This window comes from Gadus morhua, chromosome 11 (genome assembly GCF_902167405.1).
Source record: "Gadus morhua chromosome 11, gadMor3.0, whole genome shotgun sequence".
Classification (NCBI taxonomy): Eukaryota; Metazoa; Chordata; class Actinopteri; order Gadiformes; family Gadidae; genus Gadus; species Gadus morhua.
In genome coordinates, this window is record NC_044058.1 from 7,504,656 (window position 1) to 7,529,074 (window position 24,419).

At 46.2% G+C, this 24,419-nt stretch overlaps 2 protein-coding genes across 2 annotated transcripts; one reads left to right on the forward strand and one right to left on the reverse strand.

Moving 5' to 3' along the window:
• Positions 1-1,362: 1,362 nt before the first annotated feature.
• Positions 1,363-14,119, reverse strand: LOC115553357 (mitochondrial division protein 1). The gene is given in 15 exon segments (XM_030369489.1): positions 1,363-1,908; positions 2,024-2,139; positions 2,388-2,553; positions 2,833-2,955; positions 3,295-3,444; positions 3,447-3,516; positions 4,289-4,389; positions 4,810-4,838; positions 5,103-5,154; positions 5,432-5,518; positions 9,541-9,662; positions 11,034-11,157; positions 11,541-11,824; positions 12,348-12,466; positions 13,829-14,119. Coding segments are annotated over 15 exon segments (1,722 nt in total). The 5' UTR covers positions 13,919-14,119; the 3' UTR covers positions 1,363-1,819.
• Positions 14,120-14,517: 398 nt separating this feature from the next.
• Positions 14,518-24,218, forward strand: znf384b (zinc finger protein 384 b). Its single transcript, XM_030369488.1, is given in 13 exon segments — positions 14,518-14,694; positions 15,339-15,406; positions 15,574-15,781; positions 18,510-18,629; positions 19,738-19,832; positions 19,835-19,897; positions 20,027-20,030; positions 20,033-20,096; positions 20,934-21,158; positions 22,158-22,325; positions 22,411-22,489; positions 22,618-22,776; positions 22,890-24,218. Coding segments are annotated over 12 exon segments (1,716 nt in total). The 5' UTR covers positions 14,518-14,694; positions 15,339-15,340; the 3' UTR covers positions 23,355-24,218.
• Positions 24,219-24,419: the final 201 nt, after the last annotated feature.

A 24,419-nucleotide genomic window follows, 5' to 3' on the forward strand; every position in this document is an offset into this window, starting at 1 on the left:
GCCATTATCCGCCTCTTACCATCTCTCCATTGCTTCGGTCTGTTCACTGAAACTCCACTCCTCCGATCATCTCGCTCTTTGTGGTGAAACAGAGAAGACAGTAAGAGTGCAGGAGTAAGAGACACAGATGGATGGGGAGAGAGAGAGAGAGAGAGAGATAGAGGGAGAGAGAGAGAGAGAGAGAGATAGAGGGAGAGAGAGAGAGAGAGAGAGAGAGAGAGAGAGAGAGAGAGAGAGAGAGAGAGAGAGAGAGAGAGAGAGAGAGAGAGAGAGAGGAGAGAGAGAGAGAGAGAGAGAGAGAGAGAGAGAGAGAGAGAGAGAGAGAGAGAGGGCAGAGACAGAGCAATAGAGAGTGAGAAAGAGAGAGACAGAAGGAGGGGGCAGCTTTTCATATTGGCAGGTAAATACAGCGCAAGGGTAGGTGGCATCCAGCCCACCTATTCCAGAACAACACACACTCCTCTGGGTAGCAGCATTTAACGCTCAATTACACACCACATGTCAATACAGTACACACATCTGCCATTAAAAAACATACAGAGATACAAACCCACTGCCTGCCCCTCGTAAACACGCACATACACACACAGACACCTGAGCACAGCCCATAAATCATCATTAGATCCAGCGTGCATAGAGCCAGCCTTCCATGTGGCAGTTTGAGCAGAGGAAACAACTTCCAGGCAGCACAAGTGACTGTCTAAATGCCACAGAAATGTCACTTAGAGACACTTGGAGGCGAAGGGCACGCCGGGACGCACACACACCCAGCAGCGACACATATCCGTTATCATGCTTACCTCTGGCTGTGGAGAGAGGGAATGAGAGAAGGAGACAGTGAGAAAGGGGGAGATATGGAGCGAGTGAGGGAAAAAAAGCATTGGTTGCCGTAGCGACTGAGACATGTAGAGTCCTGTGAGAGTTGGAGAGAGGAGAGAGAGGGGAGATAGGGGGCGCGAGAGAGAGAGGGGGAGCGCGAGAGAGAGAGGAGAGGGAGAGAGGAGAGAAAAGGATGTAGTGAGGGCAAGAGACTGTAGAAAGAGATTTAAATGCTAATTATGCTTTGGATTTTTTCCTTTTTCTACTAAGGCAATTAAATGGACCAGCACTAAAAAGAATGCATTTTGCGAGGCAAATAACAAAGATGGAGGGCAGCGTTTATAATAATACTTTAATTCTGGAAGCAGTGGTTACAGGAGGGTACCTGTCAAATTATGTTTACACAAACCACTCGCAGCGAGCAAAGGAGATGAGATTTTGGAAGAAAGAGCAGCGAATTAAAGATACACAACAAATATCGGAATTTGGTTTTGCAGACGTTGTTTAGTGTGGCAAAGCAGATGACAAAGTACAACAACATACTCGTTTGGTCCGGAGGGTAGCATGCCACAGTGGATGTTTTATTGTAAAACGCATGAGAAACAACATATACATACAAAATGACCAGCATACTCCTTAAAACAATATGTTACTTACTCAAACGCTCTCACGCTCACACTCGCAGTCCGTATGTTTGCCAGTGTGTCATCAAACACTAAACAATCTGTCACTCTTTACTTCGCAGACACTGAAGCTCCCTGGCGCTCGCGGTCTCTGTCACTATCTCTCCTGCTTGGCTCTGGCACTCTCTCTCTCTCTGGCACTCTCTCTCACTCTCTCAGGCACCCTCTCTCTCACTCTCTCCAGCACACTCTCTCCGGCACTCACTCACTTTCTCTCTCTCTCTCTCTCTCTCCCTCTTCCTTCTCTTCTTCCTCCTCCTCCTCCTCCTCCTTGCTGCCGGGCACAGCGTCTTCCTCTGGTGTTTTCCAACTCAGGCTCACTGAAGGACACAGCGGAGCCAGGAGCTTGACTCCCCCTCAGTTGCATCTTGGGATTGGCAGTCTTCTTCTTCATCACCGTCTTCATCTAATGTTTGGGGGGGGGGGGGGGACCCTTTTAGTCAGACCCTATCGCCGTGGTTTTATTCCTGATGTACTCACAATGGGCACAATGATTAACGTTGCCAGTGGCGGTAATAAACCTCGCTGGAGCTCTAAGTACCGTAGCTATCCTCGTCTTCATCCCCGTCCGTGTCGCCTTCCGTACTCCAGCAGCGTGGCGTCCAATCGGCTGTCTCGCCGCACTGTGACATCACCCCTGTAACCGTCACACCAACAAACGGTTAACACGGCCGAGCTCGCCGCTATCACACCCTCGAGTTCTCCCTCTTTTTTTTAAAACCTCCTCCCCAGACCTCTGGGATTAACTATGCGGCTGACCTGAGAAAAGGGAAGAAAAAAAAACCCTGCACTGTATGAATATGCATGAGGGGAATACGATTAAGTCATGAGTGACGTTGTATTTTCCATATCCGTCCCGGGCGTGTTCTGTGTAGTGCGGCCCACCTCTGCTTGGCGGAGGCGGGCAGCTGCTCCCACACCACCAGGCTCTGACCCCCCGTGACCCATCGGTGGCCGCCGCTCCCCGTCTGCCACGCCGCGAAGCACAGCACTCTGGGAACATCGGCGGAGGTGAGGGAGGTCACGTACCTGCACTGGGGCAGGGAGAACACTGGAGGGGGCGCACGCACGCACGCACACAGACACGCACGCACGCACGCACACAGACACGCACACGCAGGCACAGGCACGCACGCACACGCACACACACACAGATTCAACACAGACACACACACACAGACACACACGGATACAACACACACACACACCCAAAGAGAGGGGAGGGGATCAGATAAGATAAGCACTGGGGTCGAACAGGAATATTGTCTTCTTTCGGTCCGGAGCTTTCAGCTCGAGGCTTTCGGCTCCCCGAGTTTACTCAGCGACTTACTGTTCAGAGTGGTCTGGCCATTGGCCAGGTCATAGCAGGAGCCAATGAGAAGGCCCGGTGTCTGATGAATGCAATCTGTTACTCCCGAGAGACTGCTGTGGTTGGTCAGTCTGGACATGCTTCCTGTGGTAATTGGACAGATGTTGTGGGAAAGAGAGCAGTGTTAATTTCTCGCCCAATATTCGTCCCTCTTGATTTTTCCTTTCATCTCTCGCACGGATGTGGTGATCACCTGCACACGCAGAAACATGTGCAGAAATCTCTTGATTGCTTGTGTTCTTCCCACGCACACACACACAAAAACGTGCAGAAATCTCTAGATTGCTGGTGCTCTTCACACACACACACACACACACACACACACACACACACACACACACACACACACACACACACACACACACACACACACACACACACACACACACACACACACACCCCTGCCCCCCCCCTCCTACACACCTGTCCTCCAGTGGAGGACCCTGATGAAGGCCCTGCCGTGGCCCAGGAAGAGGCGGTCCCCCCGGGGGCTGAGGGCCAGGCGGCCCCCCTGGCCCCCCCGGCAGCCCGTCACCTGGCTGTCCCAGCGCTGCAGCAGCCTCAGGGGCTCGCGCTCCGAGCACAGGTTCTCCACACACACACGTCGCCCTCCGCCGAGCCGCTGAACACCAGCGGACCCTGGGCCTGGTGGATTTATTTTTTTTGAGGACATGAGAGTTGGTTGTCATGGTGATCTTGGGAATTCATTCCACGGGGATGCATGGACATGTGCGTTATGTCTCCACATGCACATGTGTGTCTTTGTAAGTGTGTTGAGATGTGCGCACGGCTGCATGGATGGATGTATGTATAATTGTGTACTCTTAAAGGCAGTGGGTGTTCACGTTAGGGGTTTAGAGGGATCCCAGGGTTTAAATGATAAACAACAGCGGGGCTCAGTAATGCTCTAGGCTTCCTTTTGATGATTGCAAATTGTACAAATGTGCATATGCAGCTTGGGCTTTGCGCTAAAACGTCTTTCTATAATAATCCTTTTAACTGAAAATATGTACAGTAGTCCGCTCGCTAAAATTGGCTGAGGCAGTATGCCTTCATCCTAACAAACATGTTTGATTTTTCATTTGAAGGAAAACAAACTAGGTACACATTTAGAGCGAGCAGAAAATAGAGGCTGGAAATAAAAGGGTTTGATTTCCTCGAGAAAGGGACACTGCCTGATTTTTTTTCACATTAGCATGCTTGCTCACAAAACAATAATTATGTATTCCAAAGAGGCACTCACTCGCGCTCTCTATGAAGAAAAACACTTTAAGTTATTTGGCAAAAAAAAAGAAAGGAAGAAAAGAAGAGCGCAAGGAAACAAGTATTCCATATGAATAAAACAGTCTGACCACCCTCCGCTTGGGGGGGGGGGGGCCGCCAGTTGAAAGTCGAGTCGGACCCCCCACACACACACCTGGATGGAGGTCACTGCTCCCTGGTGCGCGTTGATGGACTGGCAGCTCTCCAGTGTCTGCCAACTCCAGCCTTGGACCTTTCCCCCGTCTGTGTGTGTGTGTGTGTGGTGTGTGTGTGTGTGTGTGTGTGTGTGTTTGTGTGTGTGGTGTGTGTGTTGTGTCGTGTGTGGTGTGTGTGTGTGTGTGTGTCGTGTGTCAGCGTGTGCGTGGGCATGAGAGACAGGGAGAGAGCTTAACACAGGGTGACGTGTGACAGGCAGCACATTGCTCCAGGTTTCCACTTAATCCCACCTGAACAAGGCTGCCTAACCTGTCAGCCCCTCTCCCTCTGACTAAGCTAACTAGCCACGCCGCGGCCGCCGCCACACCTCTGCTAACCGACTGGGCCGTGGGGAGTGGGGCGGCGGGGGCCAGCCCATGCATGCTAACCAGCGTTTGCTTAAAGCAGATGTGCGTGTGTTCCGGTAAACAGGTGCACATCGTCTCGCGCCCCTTCTTATTTGCATTCATTTAAAACGATGAATGCACCCCCACCCCTCTGCACTCACACTTGATACAAATACTCATTGACAGGCATGCACACAAACGCACACAGCATTTTAAATGAACTTGTCTTTATGTCTCACTTAAAACAAGGCTACACGTAACAACAACCTCCCAAAACACACACAATCTACATAAAATCATTCACATGCACCGATGCACAAATGCAGTGTTTTAAATGATGATGTCTGTGTGTGTGTGCGCACATTCATGTTATTCACGTGTAAACACACCTGAACCGGGAGATGATGTAGCCGTGTCCCTCGGCACAAGCAGAGAGCCGTCACAGCATTGAACGTGTAGATGGACTTTACACACTGGCCTGAGGGCACGAGGACAACAGGGGGATTTAATTGGCAAACTCGAGGAACAGAAACAGGCCTCAACGTATCGTGATGCGCACACACATCACCGTCTGCTAGAGTGAGCCTTAGGGCTGCTGGTACCTCTCTGAATAACACCACACACACCACACACACCACACACACACAACACACACAACACACACACAACACACACACACACACACACACCACACACACACACACACACACACACACACGTCACGTGCGCTGCTGAGACCTGTCATGCCAACCCACCTGTGCTTAAGGACCATATTTTCACACAGCAGTCTGCGGAGCCGCTCAGGATGAACCGTTCCTTCTCCGACAGAGACAGGGTGCGCGCTGTGCAGACAGAGGGGGAATACAGAGCAGCGACACTTCAGTTCAGGATCTCCATGTTTTGACACGGCCCTCTGACACAGCCCAAGGCACCCCGCGGCGCAGCGCACACACCGCACGCCCCACACCGGCCCCATCTCCATTGTGCGGGGACGGCCATTGCGAGGAAGCCGTGGCGTAACTTGATCATGTGCTGCGGGGAGCAGAGCTGGGCGCTTTGTTTGTTCTTGGAGGAATCCAGTTTTTACATAATCTGTTTAGTGTAGTCCGTACGGTGTGTGTGTGTGTGTGTGTGTGGGCGTGCCGCTGGGTTCCAGCGGGCACACGGCTGTACCTTGTAGTTGGCCGACAAAATCAGCATGCCCAAAAGAAAAAAAAGAAAGAAAAGACCGCTGCGGTCCACAAAGAAACACACTTTCAGAAACCTGATGCGTGGCGCCCGATTCAATCCTGAATTCCCCTTTCAACGCCTTTGTTCCTCACAAGCCAAAGCTAAAATGTAAACACCCCCCCCCCCCCCCCCCACACTCTGTCATGCTGCTGCCAGGGCGGCGATGATGACCCAGGTTTGGCCGTGCAGCTGACCGTGGTGAGTACACAGCTCAGTGAAGGGGGGCGGAACCGTCACGCTGGGGCCCCCCACTCGCAGCCATGACCCCAGACAGGACAGGGGGCTCCGCGTGGCTCCCTGTGAAACGGTCAGGTGTAAGGCAGACACCTCGGGCACGGCGTGAATACACAGCGCATGGTGGTGAACCGAATGCGACGGAACGCTAAACAGCACGCATGTGACCAGAGGTCACTGGTGGAGGGGAGCGGCGGAGAGTCCGCTTCACTGGGAAACAGAAACTAGGGAAGATGGGGAAGACGGCAGCCAATGAGGAGAGCCAATTATGAGATTGAGGGCAGGTGTGTGTGCGTAAGTGTGTGCGTATGTGTGTGTCGGGAGAAGAAAAGGACTGGGGCAGGGGGTTGGATGAGCAGCGTGAGGATTGAAGCAGCAGGGCCCTATTACATGAAGCTGGAGTCCAGGTTAACCGGATATGTTGAGTCAGGATCTCGACAAATCTCAGGCCAGTTATCATGCCTTGAACCTGGAGCAAACCAGCATCGCAGGTTAGCCCCGAGATAACTCCGCCCAGGGCTGCCATTCCTACTTCTTTCCATCATCTCTTTGGTAGAGACAATGAGAACGAAAGGGGCGATATGGTTGAATCCAAAACTGTTGTATTCCAAGCATTTCTCCTTTGGCCAAATAGGATGGATTGCAAACAACTGAATCCTCCCCTCAACTCTACCTTTCATACAACCTAAGGGTCCTCTTAGTTGGCCTGTACTAGCCTGTAAGGTGCCAGTACGTAGGCCTTGAATCATCAGGTTTTATTTGGCAAAAAGGACTAGACTGCTGTATCCAGATTATTACACGGCTACTCACTAAATAAATGAATAATTTAACACAAAATATAAAAAAGTCGTTATTGTTTATTGATTTAAAAATATATTTTCTATACCTACGGTCTGTTATTAATAGCAGTGGTCTGCTATTCAGAAATAACTGACCACAGAATGCCATAATTGACCAATCAAACAGAATTTAGTTTTCAATAAAGCTGTGTAATAATCCAGAATAATGTCATTGTCTACGACAGCATCGAATAGCCAGGTTTCAATGAAGAAGGTTCCTTGATAGTAGTGCGTTTAGTCATCACTTCTGTTAAACTATAGGTCATAGCTGAAGTAAAATAGAAATTATGATTTAAAATATTTAAGACGTCCTCTCTAGAGCGGTTTGTACGATCTGGGCTAGTGTAGGAGCAAGGCGGTACAATATCGTGGCTCTGTGGAGGAAGACCCGCTATCTATGAAGATATAAAGTTATCATTCTAGGGCAACAAAAACACAATGATGCTAATTTTCATGGGACTATACACAAATTAAAACATAAAGTCACATCATATTTTTGCCAAATCCGTTCCACAAGATGCCACTAAATACTACTGACTGCAAGACTGTTAACCCATGCCTACAATAGGATATTTAAGTAATTAATTTATATATATATATATATTCTAATACGCATATTCTAGTATGTGCATCTATGGATGGACAGAGACTGATAGGTCTGGGAGTATGGGCAGCGAGTGCTTTTGGGTTTCGCCGTGGTGTCTTGTATTTTTGACGCACTGTCACAGGTCGCAGGACAAAACCACGGGAGATTAGGCCAAGATGAAGTATTAATATTAATATGAATTATTAATACACTAGATTAACATTGTTTTGTAATGCAAATAGAGGCATATTCAAAGTTTGTCACTAAAGTAGGCTGTATACTAAACTAGATCTTGACCTTTCTTCCAAAATATATGGATTCATATACTATTATTTGCACATTTTGACATTTTTATGACCCATTAAAATCACTGTCTGACAAACGCTTCAACTATGGTGACATATTGCAAATGAAGCGACTAGACTTCAACCAATAAAAGCACTGAAACAGCAGCGACGTCGTGGGAAGTCCCTGATCAATCACGGTTCCAGGGTTCGATAGACGCTGGCTTTGAAGCTTTTCATCGACACGCATTTTCAGGTTCAATCCATCGGAGATTGAGTCAACTTGTTTCTGAAGACTGAAATCGGCTCTGATGAGACCGAACACCCTGACAGTTCGGGGAAGCACTGGCTTCAATCAGACTTCTGGATAAACTTAAACACATCCTAGTGCTCCTTGAAATAGGCCCGAGATCACAACAAGCATTCATAGTAGCCATTTCAAACGAACCAAAATACATTTCACTTCACTACAACACTTTCTTTAAAAGACCACGTGGAAGAGACGTGTATATAGTGCATTGACCTGCTTCTTGAAGCTCCCCCAACACGAAACAAGCCCCCCAAGCAGAAACAAACCTACTCCTGTTCATGAGATTCAGCCACACACCTCCATTCTCCATACCCCAACTCACCTTCAGCTCAACAAACACACACCATACTGAGATTATCAGTCCATTTGGGCATTGGCCTTACCCCAATAACCCACATAAACATACAGAATGCACTCCTGTCTTTTCCTTTATTTGGGGACTTATCTGCTGTTTATCTGTTAAATAAATATGTTGTTCATGTTTGCTCTGTCGTAGTTGAGGCCAGGTGTGAGCTAACCAGGATATTAAAATAATTGATGTGATTACGACTTTCTGGCGCCCACACCTTTTGATTACTTTGATTTCTTGTAAGAAGGCCCCGCTACTAACCCGCCCACATACAGAAACCCACAATCACACACACACACACACAGGAACCCACAAACCAACACACACACACACAGAAACCCTCAGACCGACATACACACACTCACAGAAACCCACAAACCGACATACAGACACACACAAACACACACACACACACACACGTACGTACACAAACAGTGGGGTCTCATCTATACTGTCTAATCATGGGCAGTATTGATTGCATAATCGACGGTGGGAGGAGGTGTTCTAGAAACCATCTTTTCTCCAAATGCCAGATCATTATCAGGCTAACGGTAGCCCTCATGCTAATTAAGGGTTGCAGTTCTTAGCAGCTGTATTGTTTTTACACTCTCTTTTCACATCAGGTGCCTCACCAAAGGGGAGGAGGTGTTGGAAAAATACAGAAGGGGGGTGCAGTAAGAGGAGATTGAGACAGAGAGGTTTAATAAATGTAGTGGAGTTGAGGGGATGAAATGCATGCTCCTCCACATACTTCCAGACAGACAGACGGCTCCCCGGGGTTCCCGCTCTGTGGGGGCTCATTTGATGAACTACTGCTATAATTATATAACACGACAAGCCGGTGGCCATTACTCATCCCTAGGCTGTGTGTGTGTGTGTGTGTGTGTGTGTGTGTGTGTGTGTGTGTGTGTGTGTGTGTGTGTGTGTGTGTGTGTGTGTGTGTGTGTGTGTGTGTGTGCGTGCGTGCGTGCGTGTGTGTGCGTGCGTGTGTGTGTGTGTGCGTGCATGTGCGTGTGTGCGTGTGTGTCTCACCTAGCTTCCCGCAGTACTCCGGGGGAGGGGCTGACAGACAGGTGACCCCGCCGCTGTGTCCTCCCAGGTTCCTCTGCTCGGTGGCCGTCGGGACGTGCCACACCTTCACTGTGGTGTCCCGACTGAGAGGGGTGACATATAGAGAGAGAGTGAGAGGGGTAACAGATAGAGAGAGAGTGAGAGGGGTGAACATAGAGAGAGTGAGAGGGGTGACATATAGAGAGAGAGTGAGAGGGGTAACAGATAGAGAGAGAGTGAGAGGGGTGAACATAGAGAGAGTGAGAGGGGTGACATATAGAGAGAGTGAGAGGGGTAACAGATAGAGAGAGAGTGAGAGGGGTGAACATAGAGAGTGAGAGGGGTGACATATAGAGAGAGAGTGAGAGGGGTAACAGATAGAGAGAGAGTGAGAGGGGTGAACATAGAGAGTGAGAGGGGTGACATATAGAGAGAGTGAGAGGGGTAACAGATAGAGAGAGAGTGAGAGGGGTGAACATAGAGAGTGAGAGGGGTGACATATAGAGAGAGAGTGAGAGGGGTAACAGATAGAGAGTGAGAGGGGTGACAGATAGAGAGAGAGTGAGAGGGGTGAACATAGAGAGAGTGAGAGAGGTGAACATAGAGAGAGTGAGAGGGGTGACATATAGAGAGAGAGTGAGAGGGGTGAACAGAGAGTGACCCAGGGGGGTAACATATAGAGAGAGAGTGAGAGAGGTGAAGATAGAGAGAGTGAGCGTCATAGAGAGTGAGAGGGGTGAACGTATAGAGAGAGAGTGACTCAGAGGGGTAAACATATGGAGAGAGTGCGTGACTGAGAGGGGTAACATATAGAGAGAAAGTGAGAGCGATAAACAAATATAGAGAGACTGACTGAGAGGGGTAAACATATATATAGAGAGGGAGCGAGAGGGGTAAACATAAAGAGGGAGACTGAGAGGGATAAACATATAGAGAGGGAGTGAGAGGGGTAAACATATAGAGAGGGTGACTGAGAGTGGTTAACATATAGAGAGAGAGTGAGATGGGTAAAGATATAGAGAGAGAGTGAGAGACCGGGGTAAACATAGAGAGAGAGAGAGTGAGAGGGGTAAACATATAGAGAGAGAGTGACTGAGAAGGGGTAAACATATAGAGAGAGATTGACTGAGAGGGGTAAACATATAGAGAGAGATTGACTGAGAGGGGTAAGTGAGTGAGTGAGATGATAATTAATTGACAAAAGAGTGGGTATGAAAACTCAAATGCGCAAACTAGGTAAACAAGCTATTTACAATTAGGAGCAAAACAAAAACAAGTGAGCAAAATGCAATTGGGAAAAAGGAGGAGAGAGGGAGAGAGCAGGAAGAGATGAGAGCTTGATGAAAGCAAATAAGATCCACGAGAGAGTGAGATAGACTTAAAGAGGGTGAGCAAGTGAGCATATCAAAAGAGCAATTAACTGAATTATTCAGCCTGCAGATCCATTATGTATACCAAGACCCCGGCAGGCCTACCTTCCAGAGATCACCATGTTGTCAATAGCAACCACGCAGGTTACTATGTCGGTGTGACCCTCCAATAGTCTTAAGCGAAACTTGGCCTTCTCCCAGGTCGCTTTCAGGGAGGCCAACTCTGTGTCTAGAGTAAAGAGAGAATCAACATAAATAATTTCCTCAATTAGCAATCGTGACTCATCGGGTGCCTAAGCTACGCTAACACCAGAGCTCTTCCAATATGGATTAGCCCACTGCTACGAAGAACGGCGTTCGTTTTGCTCACATGGGTCTGGTCCCCGGGGAAGCCAGCGTTGTCTGTTGGTTTTAATGCTGCCTGCTAGGAAAGCTTATTAGCTCTGGTGCCTCCCTCAAGGCCTACATGTTCAAATCAGAAAAGCAGCTAATTTGCTCCAATCGCTTGGTCTGATAATTGGACTCCCGCCTCTCATTGCCGGCTATACAACTCCTTTATCAGGGTGGAATGTATTGACCACCACTCCAGCTATCCTTTCCCAAGGGGCCCACCTTGTAGCTCGGCTTGAGGCTGGTTTTCGGCGTCCGCGGTCTGCGTCGTTGGTCCGGCGTGTGACCCTGCCGCCGACGGTTGGGGATCCGCCACCCTGGTCCCCTGTGGCCCCTTGTCTGGCCGCGTCCCCCGCGCTCCACCATCCCCATCCCTCCCCGGTGCCGTCTGCCTCTGGCTGGCACTCTGCTGCGCTGGTGCGGCCGGGGCTTTCAGCTGCCCCGCTCCCTTTGGGATCTTGGAGGCGGTGGGCGTCTGTGATGGAAGGTCCTCTGGGGCGTCCTCTCTGCGCCAGCGCACAAACAGCAGAGTGAGGCATTAGCATGCAAACTGGATACAGTGAGTGGGTAGGAGCGCCAGCGCACAAACACACACACACACACACACACACACACACACACACACACACACACCACACACATACACACACATAAACACATGCACCTGTGGTCGGGGGAAACTTTTGCCATGAAGGTGGTTAGGTTACTTGTCATGGACTGATTGCTAAAGATGATTTGAGTTTCACAGTTTTGATATACATGCTTAACTTTGCAGGATTCCTTGAGATGTGCACATAGGGCAACATGCACTTGCTCGAGGACGCCTACAGGTGGGCTGCAGACAATAAATGCATGTACTTGTTTACATTTGACAGCAATTGACCTCCACCGTGTATGGGCGAGACGCACAAATAAAAACACACACATATCAAAGTCTTCAAAGCAAAGCTAACATCTTTTGAAGAGTGACGCCTCTCTCCCCACCCGCCCGCCCCCCCCAGCCAGTATGACTCCCTTGCACTTCCTTACACTTGTCTTTTCATCTTCTCCTTGTTTCCTTCTGCTACGGTCCCCAGAGTGTGCTGCGGGCCAGACTGCTGCAGCAGGAGCTCAGCCAATCTGGAACGCAGCTCCGCCTTCCTGGAGATCTGAGTGGAGGGGAGAGCGACAGAGAGCGAGGGGGAGAGAGCAGACTGGTGGTAAACCACAAGGCACAGGCTCCAATAAGTTGTTTACATGCATAGCAAAAACCCTGAGTTCAGTTCTTCATGCATGCTATGTGTGCAACTTGCAAATAGATATTGCATATTGCTATTCCATTTCAAAATTGGGTGATTGAGGTATTAAGTGGAAGGCAATTGCTATCAGATTTGAAAAAGTTAACTTTGAGTGCAAGGCGTGAATATTGGAATATGCACGAGACTTTCCTCAAGTATGGTGCCAAAGTCAATTTGTAGGAGACTGAGGGGGAAGAGGTGTCATCCGGGGGCACGCCAGTCCCTGTTATTACCGTGTGAATAAACAGGCCCTCAGAACACATAATATAGTCCTACTTCAAATGTAGCAGCACTGTGATTTAAATTAGGAAAACATGCAAATCATATTTCGGCCATTCCTTTTGGATACAGCAAGCATCCTGGTTCTCATCAAGCCAATGGCAGAAGTGGAAGTGGACGTCAGTGAGTCAGTAAATATTAATTTCATGGCTTGTTTTTTAAAAAAAATATATTTTATTACATTTTAGAAAAAGCGTTTTACTGCAGCAGCCAGGGTGTTTAATCACAGCAGGAATGTACTGGGTTCGATTCCCAATACCAGTAGACCCCCTCTAGGCAACCTTGAACAAGAGCCTAATAACACATCTGAAGTCAACAAATCGCTTTGGATAACAGAGTTAAATGACTAAATAGTCAAAAAATGACTCTCTTAGCGTGCATTATAATTGAGATCATTCCCTACGGATCCAAATGTCACTGTTGGTGCACTGTCGGCAGCGGGAGTCGTCCCGACTCTTTAATACCTGTGGAGATGAGAAATGACCCAGATCTACATCTTAATCCAGAAGAAGTGATTCAATCTTTCACTTTCCCACATTGACGAGATCGAGATCTTATTTGAGTTGTAGCCCAGTTGGTGTCGTTTTATTTTTCTTGAAGAGCTCCCATTTAAATTTGACAAACCCCAACATCCCATTAGCCAAACACTGTCTTGTTTCATTATTGCCTGTGGGGAAACGGTCTCACTGAACCAGAATTCAGAGGTATTCTTACGAAAGGATTTCTGTTTCTTGATCAAATCACGTAAGGAGAAGACACCATCTCATTGGCTGGTGGGTATATAGTTACGTGTCTGTTGTCAAGCGGAATAAAGGAATTCATAGAGCTCGATCCGCCAACGTTTCCCTGTAAGATAATGGCTAGAGATGTGTGAGCCGGGGGGGGGGGGATGTATTGAACATCTATTCGAGTTAAAAGACGAGCAGAGATTGAAAGAAGCAGATATATCTGTACCTTAAATCTTTCTTCGGGGGCAAGACTGATTTTGATCTCCAAATTCTCAATCTGTCTCAACTTCTTCTGTAACTTCCTCACCTCTCCCATTTGGACACCTTGTTTTTACTACAAACCACAACCACGAGTATTTTTGCAGACTGTTTTTGAATGTGAGATTAATTCCACCCCTGCAAGTACTAAAACATTGTATGTCAATAAAGGAGTCTCCGAGTGATATGTAAACACAGATCAGGCTCCGAAGGAGAGCGACGTGTCGCCGACTGTGGCCGGATGTGGAAGGTGGGCCAAAACTGCCCTACAGCGACACCCCGCGGGCTGACCAGGAAATACACTAAAATAGTACCTGCGTTTATATTTTTATGTATTTGTATTATTTCAACTGTATTGATCATAAACTGTCACAAATACATGATAGAGGGCGTTTATAAATAAAGAAAATGTAGTGGTTCAGAACCACCGTGGATCCCTTCGATAGGTCTTCTGATTTAGCCATAGATTAAATAAGATATAGTCGAAATACAATTCGTACAGCCACTCACAATTTGTAAAGGTGTACGATCCCGTGTTGGAATTCCTAAACTAATGACCAATCAAAGCGTACGTCTTGATTTTGGGCCACATCTTTGACCTCACTTGCCGGAAATGACGTGCACACGTCCGCACATTCTTTTGTGCTGCGACCTCAGTCGGCGGAAGTGGAGCGCAGACCAAACCAGCTGCTCCACGAGAAAGAAAAAAAATAAAAAAAATCGAAGGGGAAAAAAAACTCGCCGATCTGCTGAAATTACACCGATTTTTAAACAGATTTCAATTTATTCACGTTTTCGGGAACTCCGGGAAGGGGGACGGAGTGACCATTAGCGGTAAATACCAATATTTCTCATGCAGTGATAGTATTTTGTGCCAAATTGCACGACTTGCTCCAGCCACTCTCCACCCCGTCTCGACAGCCGGAAGTCTGTGAGATTGTCTTTTGGTTTTTTCTGCATCATCTCTTTGGTTTTTTTTATCGTTCAGCTTTTTTTCTTTGCTTGTTATTCTTTTCTAAGCAAGAGCGCGCCAGAGAGGCGCTTATAGCCCTCGGCCAAACGTTTAATTAACAATGTCTGCTATCTAGCACGTATATATAGGACTCATGCAGTCGAAATGGTGTCGAGGACCATAGCTTATTGTAAACACTCAAGTGCATTTTGTTTCGCTTCTCCCTTGTATTTCGAAGCCGCTTGCTATATTACACAACGACGGGAGACAAAAAAATGTATTAATGTATTACAGAGCGGTTGTATGGTAGTGCACATTCCCCTGTTCACTATTTTAGCTGTAGTGAATGTAAGGTATCGATAGCGCCAATTTTTCTATTTGCAAAAAAATATTATAATATATTATTATATATTATGTAGTTGAGGTGGTTGTTGTTTTTGGTGTGGTTGACATGCCCATATTTAATGAGTTTACATAGTTTTGGGTTGGAAATAAAGACAAGTGTATGTTTGTGTTCCTGTTTCAGAAATGATGGAAGACTCTCACTTCAATTCGTCCTACTTCTGGTCTCCTATTCCCACCGTGCAAGGACAGGTAAGCTGAAGAAGAAAATAGTTGTGTATATACTAAACTATTACATCATCTTGCCAGATAGATTGCTTATATGATTTTAAAGCATCACTTTTTCCAGAATGGCATCTACACATCATCAATGTCATGAGTGTTTGTCATTAACATCCCCGTAATATTTGTGCATACAGATTGAGAATGCGATGTTCCTTAACAAGATGAAGGAGCAATCGGAGAAGGGGGGTTCCTTCCCTCCGTCCTCCCACTATCAGACCGCTGTGCTCGCCATCCCTGGTCCTAAAGATGGAGTGGGGCAGGGCGGGGGACACCTCCACACGCCTCACAGCACCCAGAACATCACAGTGGTCCCCGTCCCGTCCGGGGGCCTCATGACTGCTGGTGAGTTTCACTCCTCTCACAGGACATGTGATCAATGTGTCATGTAATATGTTTACCTGGGTATGAAAGGCGATGCATCTCATGTTTTTGCTCAATAACGGTATTAAGTTAAGCAAAATAGGTTTTGGATTCACATTGACGTATTTATTGCACATCAGCTAAGTAAATGGGGAAACATAGTGTGGCGTGTCTGGATTATGGTCGGTTTAAGCAGCCTCTGCTGGCCTCAGTCAGACTGATTAGACTCTGGGGCTGGGGGAGGCTGCACACCTGTTATGCATTGACTAATCAATGTGCACAGGTTCAACCAGCCATCTCCACATGCACTCGGGAAGATCTACAGCACGGCAGTAGTTACACCTCCTGCGCTGTATCATTATACTCAACTTTGGCAATGAACTGGATCCTCAACCACCACCCTGTGTCCTTGTTATGGAGGAGTCCAGTAAAAGCCACCTAGGTGGAGTGTGACAGCCACCGAGGTGGCGTATAGCATGGAGATTGTTACACATAGTTGGATGAAATCCCATATTATATATCCCGTCTATTGAAGAAAGATTACCCATTCTTGATTAATAATCAGCGGAAATGTGACCGAAGCTAACCAACCACAGTGAGACGCCAGGCGCGATAACGCCTTGTTCACACTACATGCGTCCGTCAACAGTTGACCGAGGGCGTGTCTGACGTATAGGGGACTAGTCTCTGTAGACGCATACTGCAGCCAATCAAATCGCTTCCCGCTACAAAGCCGATGTGTGGATATAAATACAAAAGATGACACAAACAGGTGGCTAAAAACAATCCTATCATTCCACATTTCTTTAAAAAAATATAACGGCTGGATTTTTCCTGCTTCTTCCTACTTGTTATTGCAAAATGGATCCAGGAAACGCGTGGCATGTATTTGCATAACCACCGACGGATCCGCCGCTGCCTGAAAAGGTGAACATTCCTCAACTTTTTGATGCAGGCCACGGAGCCTAATGGACGGATGGAACCACAATGCATTTCGCGAGCGCCCCATGCATAGTCAATGAGATCCGTTGACGGACGCATGTATTGTGAACAAGGCGTAACAAATCAAACCAAAATTAAAGCTGCATGCAGCATTTGACGGATGCCAAGCCTAAAGCCGACCATTAAGACCCTGTCAGACCATTAAGACCCTGACAAACCATAAAGACCCTGACGCAGACCATTAAGACCTTTTTTGTTTGCATACGCTTGACAATGTCGGAATAGCCTCAGCTTGGATCTGTTGATGGGCGAACAAAATGTCATAACCGTAAGTCAGAAGGCTGAGGAGTTATGATTCCTTCAAGTTTTCAATTGATTGCTTTAGCGCCCCCTATAATCCTATTTTGATGAACTTTAGCCTGGTTAACCTTGACCTATGCTTCTTTAAATAACCAAAGTTTGGTGATGATTAACTCAAGTTAACCCCTGCCTTTAGTCACCTATCATTGATTGGGCTAATTTGGACGGCCAGCCGCCATTTGGTTACAGTTTCTGGGTTTCCTAGGAACATTTGCTCAACATGCGTAGATACAAATGTCTACAGGATTTCATGACTGTAGAAGAAAAAGGTCAGAAAATAGGTCTGTCTGCATCTAGCTCCCCCTCTCGCCTGATCTGGGTACAATTTGGAGAGGTTGCATTTTCAATTAATTGTTTTACCGCTCCCTATTGCCGGATATATAATTTTGATGATTGGTTTAAGTTAACCTTGTCTTTTGGCATTAAGTTAATTTTGGAGGATTTTGAGCCTCTGTCGGCCATGTTGTTTTCTCAACATGCCCATTTTACTTGGAGCAGTTGGACCTTTGGTCCCCAACATCCACTAATTTGGTCCCGCTCAAATCAAACATTCCGTCTATGAACTGTGGTGATTTTAGTCGCATGCCATGCCCATTTCTATGCCACGCCCTAATTGGAAATATGTTGAGTCTATCTTGTTCAGAATTAGATTTCCGAACAACTTTTGTATTGGACTCATGATCATTGGAGTCCATTTTAATGTTGATATAAGCATTTAAGTCTTCACGCGTTTTAAACCACAGCCTTTTTAGAAGTCAATTGCTCCTGGGTGCTTTAATCTTTATTTTACAGACGTCCCTTTATGTCAGATTGAAGACATTGGTCCTAAGCTGTTATGTGCTAAAGGATTTTTGTCTAAGTGAAAATACCTAGGATCATTAGGGAATTGAGTGTTTTTATCAAAGTTTGAGATAGTCAGAGATCTATCCAAATAAAGTAATAGGTTCTTGCGGCGTATATGTTCAACATGAGGTTATGCATGTGTGAACAAAGTTTCATGACACTACGTCAAAGCAGTTATGAGATATGTACATTTTTGGACTGTTGCTATAGCTCCACCTTAGGGCCAATTAGTGCAGTATTTGCTCTCTTTTAATCATGAGCCAGTCTCTACAGCTGTAGTAAGTTTCATAAAAAGCGTGCGAACGGTTTAGGCTGTGTAAGTCAAACATGGCGGAATAATAATAAAAACACAAACAATTACAATAGGTTGCCTGCGCACTTTGTGCTTGGCACCCTAATAATATTTATATTGACCTGTCATCACATTTCCAGACAGCACGTAAACACGTTAACAATTATGTTTTTGTTACCTTAAACGTATTATTCATGTGTAACTTGCATGTCAACACACTCCTAGGCTCTCGTGGGCAGTACTGACAGTTGATTCTCTGGTTCTCCCCGTTAGCGGGTCTGGTTATCACCACCCCTCAGGGAACACTGGTCTCTCCCACCTCCTCACAGTCCTTTGTCTCTGGCCATCCAACCACCACCATGATAGTGTCAGCTCTACATGCTGCCAATGCAGGTAACCAACACACGCAAACACACAGATTCACACATACAGCTGGGACTCATTTGAATTATGTAGAAAAAAATGCATTGCGTGCTTCTGCACTGACAATAAGGACAATAACTGGCGTGGAAATATCAATCATAACAATAAATACAATTCTATAAAAAAATTATTAACCTTGTTTAATAATAACTAGTCAATTCTAAAGGTATTGTATACATTCTTCATGCCTTCTTTCCTCTCTGACTGAATGTTAAGTTAGTTGGCATTTGCATTGCCACCGTAGCCACGAAGTCTGATACAAAGGCCATGCCAATCAACTGACTTCTTAGTTGTGTTGATTCCTTCAACTGTCTTGCAGCCATGCTGTAGACTTGCAGACATATCCACTTCAGCCAGTTAATTTCAGTTTAACTTTGCCTCTCCCGCCAATTCTCAACTATTGCCTCACTGAATGTATTCTTGGTAACTTTGCGCCCGTACTTTCCCATGATCATGCTCTAAAATTAAATCTATTATTTGGTGGCCGACATGTCCTCAAAATATTTCATCACAAACACACACATACACACAGACAGCTGGGACATTGGAATGTCAACAAAACTGCTTTTGCGTTGCTTTCTGCATTGACAATAAGGACAAGAAGCATCATCCCATAGCATTTTTGTATTAACTAATGACCATTTACTTTATTATATTTTTGACATATTTTAAAGGTCCAGTGTGTATTAAGTGGCATCTAGCAGAATCGACTCGGCGGAAAGGGAATATATTATTCATCAGTTTGTTTAATTATTATACAATCCCATGAATATCAGAATTGTAGTTTTTGTAACCCTAGAACACTTTATACCTGTACAGGCCAGTACAGTAGGCCGTAGCTTCTCCCCACGTCGTTGGAAAGGGATGGGTGGGGGGGTTATTAAGTGGCCTGCAATCTGCAACCTCATTGCTAGATTCTAGCAAATCCTACACACAACCCTTTTTAAGATACAATTAGAACCTGGTAGTACAGTATACATGTCTGTTAATTGACGTGGCCAAATTTCATGGAAACATTGCATTGTTTCCTAATTGGGGTTGTGTGTTTCTAACCCTTCTGTTGTTGAAATTCCATTAGACAAAAAGGATGGGGACGAAACGTCCCACGTCGTAGTCATGCCAACCCCTTCAAAACGAGGGAGGAAGAAGAAGGTAACAATGTCGGTGCCTAAATAGGTGGTGGTGCTGGACATCCCAACGAAACCCTCATACTGGCACATCTTTCGGCTACTGGTCAGGTAAAAATGTTTTTTTTTAATCAAAAGAGATGTATACATGCAGACATTTTGTAGTCGTACACCGAATGCAATACAACTACTAAATGATGTCCTCAATGACATGGATCTTATTGGGTTGTGTCTTTGCAGCACCATGGGACCCCTACGACCTGTCAAACGAGGACGAGGACCGCACGAAAGATGGCACCAAAACGTACAGGTAAGACGTCCTCTAAAATGTAAAATAATGACGACTTCCTTTGCAAGCCACGTGTGTCTCATGTTTTAAGCTCTGAAATGAGAGTACACATGCACGTTGTCCATACGTCCTATGTTTGGCCAATTTAACATAGAGATGTTTGGCGAGGGCTTACATATATGCACGGTGGACTGCTGGATGTTGGCATCTTACACACACACACACAAAACGCTCACACACAAACAGGACATACTACTTCCACACACTGATGCATCATCGCATGTTTGGCCAGAACACTTCTCCCCCTCCTCCTCCTCCACGGCAGCAACGAGCTGATTGATTGGTTAATTGAGCTTTCCATCAGAATGCTCCGCGTGTTCCGTCTGCTTCGTAAAACGCTTCTTCTTTTTTCGCTTCAGGCTAGCCTCACACGTGCTTTCTTACCCTTATTGCTGTCCTCCTTCGCCTCCACCTCAGTCATTACACAGCATGCTCTTCTAGTTTAATGACCTGTCGTCTGACATTATAGTGTCGTTCTCTCCTTCACCCTTGGAGCACCTACCTATCTTCCGCTTCGCACTGATTTCAGTCCTCTCAAACCTTCCCTGTGTTTCCCCTGCTCATGTCATTCACACACTTATCTTTGTTTGTTATATTTGTTATTGGTTATTTTCTATCCTTTGCGTTGTCGTGTCAACCTTTTGTCTGTCTTTTTTCCCCTTCTTCTTCTTCGCTTCCCATACTTTCTCGATGGGCCCCCTCCCCATGTCTGTATTTGCGTTTGTGTGTGGGTCCTCTGCTCTTTCTTCCTCGCCCTTCCATCCTGCCCCTCCCGTCTCTGTGTGTCTTCGCCTGTAGGTGCCGGATGTGTGCGGCGACCTTCTTCAGTAAGTCAGACATGCAGATCCACTCCAAGTCGCACACAGAGGCCAAGCCCCACAAGTGTCCCCACTGCGCCAAGTCATTCGCCAACTCCAGCTACCTGGCCCAGCACATCCGCATCCACAGCGGGGCCAAGCCCTACACCTGCTCCTACTGCCAGAAATCTTTCAGGCAACTCAGTCACTTACAGCAGCACACACGGTACTGCAGAAACCCCACCCCCACCATCCAACTACCCCTCTTCCACTTCCCTCCCCCTGATCAGCCCGCAAATCGTACTCCTTCCCCAAAGTCCACCTTTTTATAGAGGCACAGAACCCTGATTGCGTGCGTGCGTCCGTGCGTGTGTGTGTGTGTGTCTTCACTTAGTATGCATGACGAGCATTTGTCTTCTGACAAAGACCTTCAGAAAAAGTGTTGGACATTGGGATTCAAATTAGAACCTTTGACGATTTGAGTATTTTCCCCTTGTAATTCAGCACACATTGTAGGCTACACATTGCTATTCCAGTGCTTTCAGTTCTGACAAATTGTTTTGTACAATGCATAGTTGTTAGTTAATCATGCCGGTCTCTTTCCGTGCGTGTGCTTCCATGACATTTTGCATGTGCACTTGTGTCTTGTGTTTACGTAACTTGCTTTGAGATCTCCCTGTTAACCTATTATCTTAGCATGTTCTGGCATCTGTCTTACGCTTTTTAACACGCATTCTCCAACATATTGCCCTCAAACTGACTTGTGTTTCTTTGAATGCCGATTTTACCTTGTGTTTGCATTAAAACCTTTTTTATCGGTAATACTTTAACAATTCTCATCAAGGCTGGTGTCCCTGTGAATTATTCTTAGCACTGCCATCAAAATGCTTCATTTTTTTCTCTGCCATGTTTGGCTTCCCCTGCTGCTATTCTTCTGTAAAATTGTGTTTCTGTTCCTCATTTTTGTTCACATTTACGTGAACTGCACTTGTCTATTCCAAGTGACATAAATGTATGCAACATGCTCCTGTGTATATGCGGGTCAATATATTTAGGTTTGGCTTAATTGAAGAAGAACAATTGGGGTCATTGTATTTCGTTGCCAAAATTGACTATTTATTTATTTGACACTTAACTATTAAACACAAAATCAAAGTATTTGTATATGTAGATATAGCTCTTTCCCTCACATGAACCCACTTTTGTCATTGATTCCCTCTATCAGGAACCACACAGAGTCCAAGCCCCACAAGTGTCCCCACTGCACCAAGTCCTTTGCCAACTCAAGCTACCTGGCCCAACACATGCGCATCCACACAGGCGTGAAACCCTACTCCTGCTCCTTCTGCCAAAAGAACTTCAGACAGCTCAGCCACCTGCAGCAGCACAACCGGTAAGTCAATCACCTGGATTGGGTTTCCGTGGCAATCTGTGGTCAGATGAAGAAAAAAACAAAAAACTTTTGTTTATGAGTTTAGGATCCACACCGGAGACCGGCCCTATAAGTGCATCCATCCGGGCTGTGAGAAATCCTTCACACAACTCTCCAACCTACAGGTGAGCAAAGCCCACTGGGCTGCGCACGTCACGCATGGTCCCAGGCTGTTGGCCATGCAACGGAACACCGCTGCTTGAATACTATTGGTTTGGTTCAGTTTGTTTAACAGGCTGTGTCTTCCACTCAGTCCCACCGACGGCAGCACAACAAGGACAAACCTTACAAGTGCCCCAACTGTAATAAGGGATACACGGACGCAGCTACCCTCGAGGTGCACCTATCCACACACACGGTGAAACACGCCAAGCTCTACTCGTGTGGTCTCTGCAACCGCACCTACACTTCGGTAAGGAACAATATCCTATAGTCATGTCCCCTCCACATCAGGACATGTGCCCGGCTTGAGAGTGTTATCGCTGTCTGTTAACCCTGGTCTTCCTGTCCTCGTCCTCACCTCAGGAGACGTATCTGGTCAAACACATGCAGAAACACAACCCTGACCAGCTCACAGCCTCAGCGGTGGCGGCGGCTCAGCAGGCCCAGCAGAACCAACAGGCTCAGCAGAACCAACAGGCTCAGCAGAACCAGCAGAACCAACAGGCTCAGCAGAACCAACAGAACCAGCAGAACCAACAGAATCAAGGCCAGGCTGGCGGTCAGAGGCGCGGGGAGAATGCTGACAATGGGTCAGCGAGGCCCGGTGGGCCCAGAGTTGGTGGTGGTGGAGGACAGGGGGGGCAGAACCAGGGCAACTACTCCCAGTCGGAGGGCGTGCCCTGCCCCTTCAACCTCCACCAGTACAAGACAGTGACCGCCGGTGACATCCAGTACAAACCAGTCAGTGTGGCTGACCTGGCTGCCCACAAAGAACTTTGTCACTCCGTGGCCACGTCAACCATTCAAGTTGAGCACCTCAACTCCTGAAGAGTTGTGAAAGGGACAATGGGAGGTGTGGTCAAAAAAGGAAAAATGGAGTCTGATGGATACAAGCAATAATCGAATTGGAAGGCTGTGCCACAACATGGTGGAGGTAGATGAAACCGGTTTGGGGGAATGGAGTTTACGTTGGGTTTTTTTGCCTGACTTCTTTGAATTTTCCTGACCCCTAACCCTGAATTGTGTAGGATGCGTATGTAAAACTGTACACAAGTATTCGTCTGTCCATCACAATGATGGTTTTACAGTCGGAAGAGAGAACATGAAAAGAGAACGAGTCTCTTGTGTTATTTTATTCTTCCTGCACTTCCATTCAAATATCATTAATATACTTTTATCTATGGTGATGGAACTGATAGTTCATTATGGAAGTATTTTTGTACTTTCATACAAGTACTTGCAGTTTTTACAAGAATGCCATTACTTCTACCATCTTCTAAAAATATATGCCCAATGTATGATTTCTTTTTGTATTATCATTCACTTAAAAGGGAAGTAGATAAAGATATTTCCATTTGTGGAAAGACAAAAAAGATCATCTAAAACTATATCTAGATATATACAAACCGGTATATACAGTATGTTTGTATGTCAAAATAAAATGTTAATCCATATAATCTATTTGTATGCAGTCACAGTCCTTTATACTTCACGTGAACATGGCAGAAGTGATAATCCAGTTTATGATCCATGTAATCTTTTTTGTTTGTATGTTCTGAGAATAACATTGTTATCAATGCTATTATACTTCCAATATACCTATGTTTATATATTCAAACGCATTGACACATCTGAAATTTGTGTTTTTCTCTGGCTATGATTTAAATAAAAAATGCAATCTAATTGCTCTAATCTTTGTGTCGAGATTTCTTAATTTCTATGGTTTTAAAATCAGATTGTTGATAGTATATTTGTATTACTTTGTTGAATTTAATCCAGAAAATATAGACCCTCAAACAATATGATATTCATATAAGGAAAGTCTTCCATTTAGACTAGTGGGATGTTACACGGTGCGTGTTGTGTTTACAAACGGGACGATACCAATTTTTG